General features: G+C 36.5%; 1 protein-coding gene across 2 annotated transcripts in view; it reads right to left on the bottom strand.

Annotated features, from left to right (window-relative positions):
- The window catches only part of LOC149575929 (RAF-like serine/threonine-protein kinase PRAF), a 43,081-nt gene extending 33,581 nt beyond the window's left edge, over positions 1–9,500 (bottom strand). The window contains exons 1-7 of one of the 2 annotated variants that reach the window (XM_089815997.1): positions 5,416–9,500; positions 5,207–5,305; positions 4,979–5,122; positions 4,286–4,449; positions 4,001–4,148; positions 3,571–3,693; positions 3,358–3,445 (exon numbers count right to left, since the gene is read on the bottom strand). In XM_089815997.1, coding sequence (XP_089672123.1) covers positions 3,358–3,445; positions 3,571–3,693; positions 4,001–4,148; positions 4,286–4,449; positions 4,979–5,122; positions 5,207–5,305; positions 5,416–8,772 — 4,123 coding nt within the window. In that variant the 5' untranslated portion in view covers positions 8,773–9,500. Of the gene's footprint in view, positions 1–3,357; positions 3,446–3,570; positions 3,700–4,000; positions 4,149–4,285; positions 4,450–4,978; positions 5,123–5,206; positions 5,306–5,415 lie in introns of both variants that reach the window. The other variant, XM_089815994.1, reaches the window with a different exon arrangement.
- Positions 9,501–12,386: the final 2,886 nt, after the last annotated feature.

Consider the following 12,386-nt stretch of genomic DNA (forward strand, 5'->3'; position numbering starts at 1 on the left):
TCAATTATTTACTTTTGTGTCACATCCTAATCATGAAATTATTTTCAAGGGATGTTAACTAAAGAGATCAAGTGATCGAAGGTATCGACTCATATCTGATTGGAAACCATCTCAGCAGTGATGAATATTCCAAATCATATAAAAATGATAGTGTTATGCATTGTGCTCTTTCTGTTTCAATAATTTATTTGTGTCATGTCCTCACTATGTCTCAATCATATTAACTATAAAAAAATTCCTACTCCTTATGACTTCAAAACTTTTTGACTGAACTTATTTATAAGGGATGGGATACTAATTAAAGAGATCAAATGATCGATGGTGACAACTCACCGGATCGGTGACCATCTCAACAGCAATGAATGTTCCAATCAAATAAAGGAAAACAACATAAGCCACTGGTCCTGATCAGAATAAACAACTTGCAGAGAGATTCGATACATTACTAGGTTAGCAAAAAATATCAACCATATACTTTTGGAAAAAGATTGACCATACAAGACATTATCACAATGCACAATAAAAATCATTGATGTAAAATTTTGCTCATAGAAAGATATATTAGATGAGAAATTTTGATCAGTTAGTAATACAGCGACTCCAACTAATAGTATCAAATCAAGGATCAGCAATTCACACTATTCCCCTAAAGCCAAAGTCATATCAACCCCCTTTGCACTGAAAACACAACGTTCAAAATTAACTGCTAAGATCAGCAACACATAAGAGAGATATTTGCACAGATTAACTGTACCTGCAGATATCATAGTAGCAATTACTCTCATGCACCCAAATTCCTATCAGCAAGCCAATGTCTTCGAAAGCTCGATAGCAAAAGAGATGTACAAATTTGGCCAATCTTTTTGCATCGTCCTATCAGAAACCACGTATCCCCAACCTATCAGCCGCCAAATTATGCTCGCTTATGTATCCCCAACCTATCCCTTTGCAAAGTCAATACATTCTTGGTGGGCATAAAGTTAGGATTTGAGATTATTATTATATTAATGCTATTTTGGAATTGAATATCAATGATTTAATATGGATGTATATGTAGTATGAAATCTTGATATTTGTGTTAATTCTTTGTAAAGTTAGATATTATCATATCTTCTTACTTTTTAACGATATTGGAAAGTTAGATATTATCATATTTTCTTGCTTTTTAATGATATTGAATATTGATGTATGACCTAAGTCAGAATTATCTTAATTGATGTATTATATTTGACAGAATTTTATTGAAATTATGCTTGTAAATGAATCACCTTCTTAGACATAAGTGGAAATTGCAATTCTACGGTAAAAATCAGGAAAGACACCAAGAAGGGACATTATACTTCACTTTGCTTGTACATTGATAATAGTTTTGTAGGGTCTCTTATGGTTTTTTAAGTTACTGCTACAATCCTCATAATATACTCATCGGTTGCTTGTATTATGAAATATAGGGTCGTTTTGTCCTTCTTGTGATTCTTCTTATATAAACCCTTCTGAGCTTCAGTGAGATTATTATATGCTGCTTGCTGAGGGTTCTACACATATATTCTATGAAGTCCCTAAACTTTTGCAACCCAAAATAGAAACTTCATTTGTGTACCTATTTTACCAGGTTCTGTAGTATTGCCCTTGATACCAGTTCTGGTCCTGTTCTAGTTTTTACCCAAGGTCTAGCCAAGTTAACTGAAAAGAAGGTTCATACATCATTAATTATTTTAATCTTGAGATATCATTCTTTTCTTCTTTGGTTCTCTTGCATCCCAAGGATAGATCACATAGCGCAATTTGAAACATTGATGGGAAAAAATTACAAAATCAAATCCAAAAACTTGCATAATCTCATTGATCATTCATCTTTTTATTAATATTTATTATTTACTGAACATTTATTATTCCATATGAGTAGTTGTGATTCTGGATCTTATTTGAAGGTGAAATATTCTCTTTTTTTTTCATTCTATATCACTTCCTGAATATTAACTCATCAAATCATTGTAGGCGAATACATTATTTAATCTATATTAATTTGGAAATGTGCAGAGCACTGCATTGCACAATCACCAGTTTTTTCCCCAACTTGTCGGATTCAGGTTTGGGGACAAGTTCAGATTCAGGTATGGGTTTGTGGGTTCAGGCCAAAAAAAATTCCATATGGGTTCGTGGAGGGTTTGTGTGTATATGTGTGTATGTGCGCGCATTATATATAAAGAAACAAGAGAGACAATATTTAGGACAAGGCTTGACTGCCAATGTGGTTTACAATTATTCAATATATATTTCAATTTGGTGTGATATTTTAAATTAGCTTTGTGTTGGCTTTGGATTAATTCAATTGCTATTGATATTTGGTGTAACATATTTTATTTTATTGTTGGTGGGCTTTAATATATATACAAATACATATATATTTGTATGAGCTGTACCAATTATTTTTTAATTATATCAGCTTGCAGTTTACTAATGGTATTGTTATACAATTTCCGGTGATTGCATCTCATAACAGTACCATTAGTAAACTGCAAATTGATTTAATATACACACAAATTAATTAAGGGCTTGATTAAAGCTCAGCTTGGCTTAAATTTTGGCGCATATATATCTATCTATCTATATAGTTGCATAAGCTGTACCATAATAAAATATATTAAAAATATGGTGTTTTGTGTTTTTAACATACTTTTTGGCCTCATGGGATGTGTGGGTCCTCATGGGGTCTGCGCAGGGCCCTTGAGGGTCCTTAGTGATCCTCATGGGTCCGTACCCACAGTCTGTGGCGCAGACCCTGCCCGAACCTGCCACGCACCCAACACAAATCCAGACCCAAGAAGGATCCGAACCCTGCAAGCTAGGTTTTTACACTTCTCTGATCTCATCTTTATTCTGAATTTCTACAATGAAATCCAATATGCTTCACTTTTTTAACTAAAAGTGAACTATAATATGTCTGTACATCCGTCTAATCTTTGCCTTTCCTTGTAAACTGGTTGAGGGAGTATGATCACTCAGAAAGAGAATCAAGATACAATAATGGATAAAACCTTTTCTCTGTTTAAAATATTTCCATAGAAAGGATTTATTCAAAAATTAATAGAATGCTGGATGTGAAAATTATATGAATTTTCAAAATGTTGCTTATATTACATTTTTTATTGATTATCATGAAAAAATGCATAAGTTATCATCAAAGAAAAAGAAAGCTATTAGCAAAGCATCTTAGTTCCAATATATAGTTTTACATCATTCTATTATTCCAAATATATTTTCACAAGATCTAAGATTACAAAGAGGTTTGCGTTGCCAAAATCATGTGACAACAAAACTGGCTTCGAAAAGCAACATTATGAAACACATTAGTACCTATTATTTCCCCAAAATGCATGTTAGCATAGGGCTCTTCTCCCGTAAGAAGTTCCCACATCACTATTCCAAATGAATAAACATCAACCTATCAACAGCAAAACAAAGTTAATGATGAAGATCACCAAAAGAAAATGCTGATTGCAAGAATCAACACTACGAATTAAAAACTTATGTGGAGGAATACCAGAATGAGTTTCAATGGCAACATACTTTCTCAGTTACCATGCCCTTTTCTTCACTAAGAAGCTCTGGTGCCATCCATGGCAAAGTCCCCCGAACACCACCAGAGACCAAAGTTTGATGTTTTATTTTGGATAGGCCCAAATCACCAATCTGAAACTAACTATTACATCAGATTCTCACTCAATGAAATGTCTTAACGTGGATTTTAAAACCATGTATAGAATGCACATTTTTAATGGAACAGGATACAAGAAAACTCCATGGGAGATACGAAGGTTGCAACTTACAAATAACTTGAGATGCAAACCAACAAACAGAAAGATTTAAATATGGTGCACGAAGCATTATGGAAATTCAAAGATGATTCCAAGAAAAATAAATATCAGAAACAAGCAGATAGAGAGAATTGGCAAGATTAAAAAATGCCGGAAACCATTTTTCCTACAGTGCAGGATACCTTGCAAATAGGTCGATGAGGATCTTTCATATTCACCAAAAGATTATCACACTTCAGATCAAAGTGGACAATTTTTTTTTCATGCAAATATTCCATCCCGAATGCAGCATCACGAGCTATAATCAATCTTTTACGTCGATCAATTGTTCTGAAAGAAAGAAGAAAATTACTACTGTGCAGAAATAAAAACAAGCATATCAATTCCTTCTGAATAAGGAAAAAGGATCAATACAAAAACTCTAGCATTGCTTATTAAAGTTCAAAGACCCTCCATTGAATGTTTACCTATCCTTCCTGTGTAGAACTTGTTTCAGAGATCCATTGACCATGTACTCTGTGACAGTTGCTAAGGTCCCATCAGGTCCATCTCGAACAACACCATAGAATGCAACAACATTGGGATGGTGTAATTGCCCCAGTATGCGTGCCTCTTTCCAGAAGTCTGCAATCTATAGGAGAAACAAGAAGATTTGTTGAATGTGACAATTAAGTGTTTAGAAAACATTCAAATCTTTTGTAATAAAACACATTGAATTGAAAGCCCGTGGTAGTAAATGTACACTCCTAGTTCTTTCAGAGCATTTGGAAAATTGAAATATCCTATTCAGAAAGTGCTCCTAGAAACTTATATACATTAATTTTCTACAATCCATTAATTTATGGTTGCTGCTTCCACAATCCACCACAGAAGAATGAGGGATAACCCTTTCGGATCAACCTTTGTGATCTATCATCGAAATGAATGAGGGATAACCCTTTTGGATCAACCTCTGTGATTTATCATTGGAATGAATGAGTTGTCACTCATTAATCCTGACGAGGGATCACCAAGGGTTATCCATCATTTGTCCCGATGATGGATCCTAGAGGGTCATTACAAACATTTGCAAGAACTAACACACAATCAAATCCAGAAGCAGCAATCATACTTAAAACTTGCTTGATATAATACATAATTTAAAATGTAAAGACCCTTACCAACTCTGAAGCCCTGTCTGCAAAACAACTGGCTTTGATCCGCTTAATAGCAACATCAGAACCTTTCCATTTTCCATAATAGACGGTCCCATATGTGCCCGACCCCAACTCTCGTATTTCTTCCAGGTCATCATTCCTAATTGTCTGGAGGAAGAGATTACAATTATCCATAAGCTACCAAGAGAATGAACTATATCATTAGTAATGAACAATTTTAATGTACTTTACCTGCAAACCTTGGGCAAGATCATCTGCCTCAGATCCCAATGCATTGTGAATTGCCTTGTTCGAACCATTGCAGAGGTCTTCTACTTTCAAAGCATTCCCCTGGATGCCAACAGTATTGTATTATTTTTCCAAACACAAGTACCAGAAATTTTTGTAGATTCAATTTTCATAGTCAAAGCATTTAACACTAGAAAGGATATAACTCTCACCTCAGGAAGTTCTTCCTCTGGAGGGTCATCTTTTTTACCAGAGTCAGTGGGAAGAGCTCTTTGATCTGCCTCCTTGCTATCCTCTTCTCTTTTGCTGGTTGCAAGGGACTCTGTCCCTACTACCTTTGATGTTGAAATTGTGGCTGAAACTGTCCCGACTACCTTTGATTTTGAAATTGTGGCTGAAACTGTCCCTACTACCTTTGATGTTGAAATTGTGGCTGAAACTTCTAAAATAGGACTTTGCCCTGCTAATTTCAGACTCCCAGATTTTCCAGAAGCTTCTTTTTCTGGCCTATCCTTCAAGCAAATCTCAGGTGCATCCTTTGCCAAACTTTCATTTCTTGCAACCTCCATATCTGAAACAATCTTTTCTCTTGACTGTCCTCTTCCAATAGTCTTCAACTCAGGATTCTCTGACTCGTTGATTTTCCCTTCCCTTTCAGTCTCAGACAATAAATCATTTGGTCCTGCAATGTTAGTGCTATTTACAGGACTTCGATCATATATTGGAGGACCAGAGGAAGGTACTGTAGATGATAAGATCTCATTGGGCAATTGTAGCGTAAGGCTATTGGGAAGAAACACCTTTGATGAAGAGATGTTGTGAGAACAGGCAGTATTAGCTATAGTGACATTGCTTTTTGAGTTAACAACTGAAATTGAAACCTGTTCAACAAGCCCTCCAAGCTGCCTTTGCATCTCATAATGAGATGAAACACTTACAGGATGATCCCTTTGAATCTGCTTGGTGATCTCCCGACCTGAATTTGTATTAAATTCTTTCGGTTGGTTTTCTTCATATTCAAAGGTGTTTGCTCTCTCTTTCTGCAAAGGATCATCTGTTATGTGGACCGCTGCAAAATTATGAACATCAACTGCACTTTTATCAGAAGATCCATAAGACCGCTCCGCCATTTCTATGTTCTCAGCATTCCTCTGAGCACAAGCAAACTCCTGGCTTCCCTCATCTCCTGAACTATAACACCATTGACTCTGTTCACCAGTGGAACCCAAATGAACCACCAGGTCACTGTCTAATTGATTATTAGTTATCCTATGCGGTAGATTACGTGGCACATGTGCAGAAAGCTTGTATTGATCACCAGTAGCATGCTTGTATAAATCAGCTGACGAAGGATCATGGTACACTACTTCTGGATTCAACCATCTAGAATCATGTTCCGCATAAGAAATTTGACTGGCGTCTCTATACATATGTTCCTCTGTGGTTAGAACCCCAGATGGTTCTGCTGCATAAGGTATGTGTATTGTATCTCTCTGATAGTTCGTGTTGTGCAGGACCCAGGCCCTTGCTTTATCTACTCTGTCTCGATAACCAATATCAGTTTGCACATCATCTATAGAGGGTGGCAGCAGATCCACTTTTGCATTTGGAGTTCGCATCAGCAACCCCTCATTTGTTACTGATTGAGGATCATGTACTTGACATTCTAGCTTGCTTGATCCACACTGCTCCAGATAATAAGATGGATGTTCAGCGTGCATAATTGAACTCCTCGTGTCACATGCAAATTGTCTTTCATATGAATTTTCAAATACAGAATTCCTCTCAAACCTTCCATGTACTTGGCCAAGATTCTGTCCAATTAATCCTACATTTTCCCCGGTGCCTGACAGCTGGCAGTGCTGCTGGGTGACATTCCTGCCACAGGATAAATGGATGCTATGGCTTCCGATAGACTTTGCAGGTTCATAATGTGAACTTGACTGGGTGCTACCATAATCAAGTCTGTTTTCATACTGCCAAACGCCCTGCGCATGCTTCTGACTTTCCGAATACCTATCAAGTTCACTAGCACTTGGTGCATGATGCAACCCATTCCGTCCCAAACCTTCACCTAGTCTACAACCAACTGCCATATTTTGTGAACCAAGTTTAGCTGGCGGAATTTTTGCATTTGCGAAATCGGGAGTCACTGGAAGAGACAAAGGTTGGTGAGGGCCATGCCAAGATCTCTCACCTTCATAAACTTCCGGTGCCAGATATTGTGCTTCATTTTGCTCTGAAGGTTCAAACAGTCTACAGTATTTCACAGGCTGCATTGCAATTTTTCTTTGCGGTGAAGACACTTCGGAATTTTGAAAGAATTCTTGAGGGCAGTAACCAACACTAGGCTGATGTACAGGATGCACGTTGTGTTGCTGGTGCTGTGAGGACTGCTGCTGAAGAAGGTGGTGCTGATGAACATTAACTTGATGGGGCACTATATCAGCAACAGGAATAGGATGCTTGTGATTATCTTCAGGCCAATGGCTGGCAACTTCCATTCTATTGATATCTCTAGGGCTCTCAAATTCTGGCGAGCCCGTGTAATAAACCTCATTTGAAGGAAACACTTTCACTGAATTCTTGTATTTATGATAACCCAATCCTGCCTCAGATGGCATAGGTGCTTCTTGGAAAGGACGCCCTGCTGTTGCCATAGGAGGGGCAGAATCTTGCGAGCGTAGATAGTTCCCCAATGTCCAGGATTGCTGGTGCTCCTGGCGGTAATGATCGCTGTAATCTTCAAAAGGAGATGATGGCTGCCTTCCAAACGTCCACAGTTGGTGCTCTTGGCGGTAATGATCGCTAGATTCTTCAAAAGGAGACGATGGCTGCCTTAAAGGAGAAAGAGGTGGAGAAGCAACAAGGATCGTATCTTGCTGCACAGGGGAATCCCGCAGGATCCTCCTAGGGTTCAATCCAGTTTCAGAACCAGCACAGTTAAAAGAGCTACAAGATTCGTTTCTTCTAAGAAATTCGGTGTGTTGCTTCCAAATGTCAGAGCTACTAACGGACTCAGGCAATCCATTCAAAGCATCCACGAACCTCTGGTCGACGTCAGCGTCGACGCAAACTGAAGTAACATCAAATTGCTCCGAGGCCGAGAACAGAAACACCCTGAGCCTGGTAAAACCATCTGCAGACTCTAATTTATCGTACTCCTCCATCATATTTGCGAGATCATCATCGCTCAAAACAGAAACCAAAGCATCCAAATCCTCCTCTTCAGGCAACTGATACTTAATCGTAAAAGGCTGATCATAAAACTCTGACATCTTATTAACAAGCTCTGAAAATGAAATATCCCTACTCACACGCACAATACGGGTTTCTCCCCCAACATATCGAAGCTTACCGTCATACGGCCTCGGCAGAATGTTGCCGCCGAAGCTGCACAGAAACTTTACCTTCCGCCGCCGCCACTGCTCCGGCGAATTCATGTCGCACTCCGATTCGCTCATTTCAGAAAACGCAGCCCCCGCTGCCCTCGAATCGCAGGATTCAGAAGCGGCCGAGCTTCGAACCCTGGGCGAAGGAGCAGCAAAACCTTCCTCGCCGTTTATCATTTCTCCCAACTCAAAACCGTGATAATCCCAAACACAAGGCCTCAATATCCAGCTGAAATTACTCCACTGATGGCGGTGGCGGCAACAACAACAACAGCGATGATTCCATGAATTGAAAAATCTACATCATTTTCAAACGGAACATTGCAAAGGCAAAGGCAAAGGCAAAAGGCAAATAGGCAAAGGCAAACCAAAATCAGCAGGGAACGAGCATGGCACTTCCTTCCTGCATGACATCTAGCACGCAAATGCTTTTGAAGCTACGGAATTGCATGCAGCAATGCTATTTCTTCCGTCGCCGTTTCGAATCTCCCGGGCCCGCTTGCTTCCAATCAATCGCTCATTTCATCTTTGGGCAACCTCGCCTAAATCTGTTCACGAATTTATTCGGAAACCCAACATTTATCAAGCGCTGAGAATCTGCAACCCACATGCGCGGGAAGCCTGAGATTCTTTTTCTGGGAAATTTATTTTTTGCTCCAAAGTCCAGTAGATTTTCGAAAGTGCCGACAGAATAATATATTGGATGTTTTCAGCTCAGCTGGGGATTTCTCCCGTGATTGGGGTTTGCAATTTGTGAATAAAATGCCTACAAAAAGCTACATAATAAAGAATTAAAAAATTATATAGAAGGAAACCATAGCAAGCTGGTTATCTCTGTCGAGAAAATGGGAAGCCTGAGAACTGGTGTCTTTCGAGGAGTTTCAGTCGCATGCAGTTTCGACACTCGGGATTAGCAACGATTTTTTTGTTTTTTATTTCTTCATTCTCAATATTTTTTATTATTTTTTTAATGCGAATAGTTACTGTGATCTTTTTATAGAAAAATGAGAGACAATAATATTGGAGCCAAGATGTGAATAATCACATGCTAAAGTTGCATGATTTTATTCTCATTTATGCACTCATGACTATATATAGTATGCGATGAATTTATAATTTATATAGTTATATCTTTTACTTATTCTTTGTATTGTGATGATAAAATATTGATGTCAAAATCTCTTATAATTATATTTAAAAATTGTATTCATTTAATTTGATGGATTGTCATTATGAATTACAATTTAAAATATTGATGTAAAATTTCTATAGACAATAGAATCTAGAAATAATATTGACTTCATTTAATAGATTGTGGAAACTCTTAGGTTGATAGCTATATATTTATAGAAGTCTTGTTGGTTTGTTTGTTTTTTTATGGAGGTTCATACCTGTGAGCAAGGGATTCCAAGATTCCAACAGAGTCACAAATCTTGCAAGTAAACCAACCACATGAGGACCACTATGAAGAATGTTTGCCTGTAGGTTGAAACCTCTTCGACTAAGAGCCAAGGACTAAGGAGTACCCCTTTTATCTAATTGTCTCGGCGCATGATTATTATTTTAGATTCAAGGACAAGGTAGGTTACTACGCTTGATTTGTCTTCCAAGCTAAGCCACACAACCTTAGGGCAAGATATAACGGACTTTCAAGTTGAGACGCACAATCTCGAGACAAGATACTAAAAGAACTTGAGAGATGAAACTCACTACTTCAAGACAATATACATACTTGCACGGGTTGTTAAAAGGACTCGTTGTCATCTACTAGGGAAAAAGTAAGATGAATTCAAATTAGCATTCAAGCATGAAATTATTTTTTATCACTATCAAGAAATCAACTTTATGAGAAGCACATCACACACATTTGTTATCTCAAACTTTGATACTTCGAAAGATATGATCATGAAGTGCATCAAAACACTAAGAATCACACCAAAACTCCTTCATGTGATTCACAATAATTCCACACTTCAATTTACACATTTATGCATATATCTATATCAACTTATTCATCAAAACCCTCAAATAGGCCAACCATATATAAAATATACATGATTCAAATTAAGTCAAATACCATATACAATCACAAGATATGTGATTAAAAATACCATAAAGAATGTGTTTAAGCATCTTCACATAATAACACATCCTCCAAAGTTGGCATCAAATATAATGTGCAAATAAACAATGTAGCACATAATTAGACGACCTAGAAACATCATATGGTGCGAATAATTCCAAGTGAATCTTTGCACACTACGGTAAGACCCTTAACAATATCTAAAGTCAACCTCCACAACAAATGCATACTAAAATATTATGACCCAAACAAGACAACCAAGTCAGCCAATGACAAACACAAAACACCACAACTTCTCTCATGTAGCACACCAACACTTGAAACTAAAAGGAATTAGACGCACATTCTAAACATGTTCTTCAAACCACATGACCAAAATCAACACTATGGAGCAATCCAATGCACTCTTTAAACCTATCTTGACAGACAACAATATTGTTAACAAACCACAACCAACGCCATATTAAATAAACTATCAAGGACTTGTAAACACAATGATGCAACATCCATAGAACATGGACATTATATCCATACTTGAAATCCATCATGTTCAAATATGGAAGAATGTGAACCATTGTCCCATGCACACTTTAAAATACTCTTTCCTGTATGTTTCATTTTCCAATATTATCATCTTCTAGAAACAACACATAATCACTCAATACCATCATCAAAGAGTGTATGAACATTTATGCCAAGGCCTTCATCAATCTCCAAACATTAGGTAGTTGTCCACTCTCGTGAGGTTGATATCACTAACAAAGATGAACTCATATTACTAACACATTCAAGAGAGAAAATTAGTTTAAAGATAAGATTACAAGCAATGTTATTGAAGAAAAAATTATGTATTCATAAACTAAAGTTAATAGAAATGAATAGCTAGTTAAATATTATATGTTGTTGTATGCTTCTTTATCAGTATTTACAGTAAAAAAATTGCATTAAATAATTAATATGTTTCACTCTATGAGTTTATTTTCTATATATAAATTGTTGCACTGTTAATTATGTAATTGTATTAATTTGCTAATTTAAATAGCTATTTTTTTAAATATTGTTGACAACTAAGCATGTAATATTTATTGTCTCATGTTCAAATATTATTGTTTCTTATCTATTTACATTGTTGTGCTCTATGGTATCCATATGAGAATAGTTTAACTATTAATCCATTGGCACTATCAAACTACTAAATTTATAATCTATTGGTGCAAAATTTGCAACAACAACTAGTAAAGAGATCGAAAAAATATTTTACTTGTTCAAATTCACATAACTTAGTATTAATGCAATAATTGTAGCAATGATACTCTGGACAAAGTTAATTTTTTAAATGACTAATGTAAGGATTGTAGCAGTAGTAATTAAACTCTAAATTGAAGAAACAAAAATGTTTGTAATACTTGAGTAGGTATGTCCAGCAATTTAATAATGTTACTTATTAAATAGTGAAATCTCACTGGTGTAATTTTCAACCCCAAAAGTGCATGCAAGAATAAATTAATAGACTAAGAAGAAGCCAAAATATAAGTCATAATATTATAGAGGCACAATTTCCCAAAATTCAAGGCTTATGGTTATTTATTTACTTGTTTTTGGCATTAAATTTGCTCTATCTTTTAATTTATATTGTAGTGCTTTAACATTAAATCGAAATTTATCATGCTCATATGTATGAAATAATTTTTTTTTATGGCTAGCGTTC

Source organism: Cupressus sempervirens, chromosome 1 (assembly GCF_028749045.1).
Source record: "Cupressus sempervirens isolate cs-2001-9-10 chromosome 1, ASM2874904v1, whole genome shotgun sequence".
NCBI classification, from domain to species: Eukaryota; Viridiplantae; Streptophyta; class Pinopsida; order Cupressales; family Cupressaceae; genus Cupressus; species Cupressus sempervirens.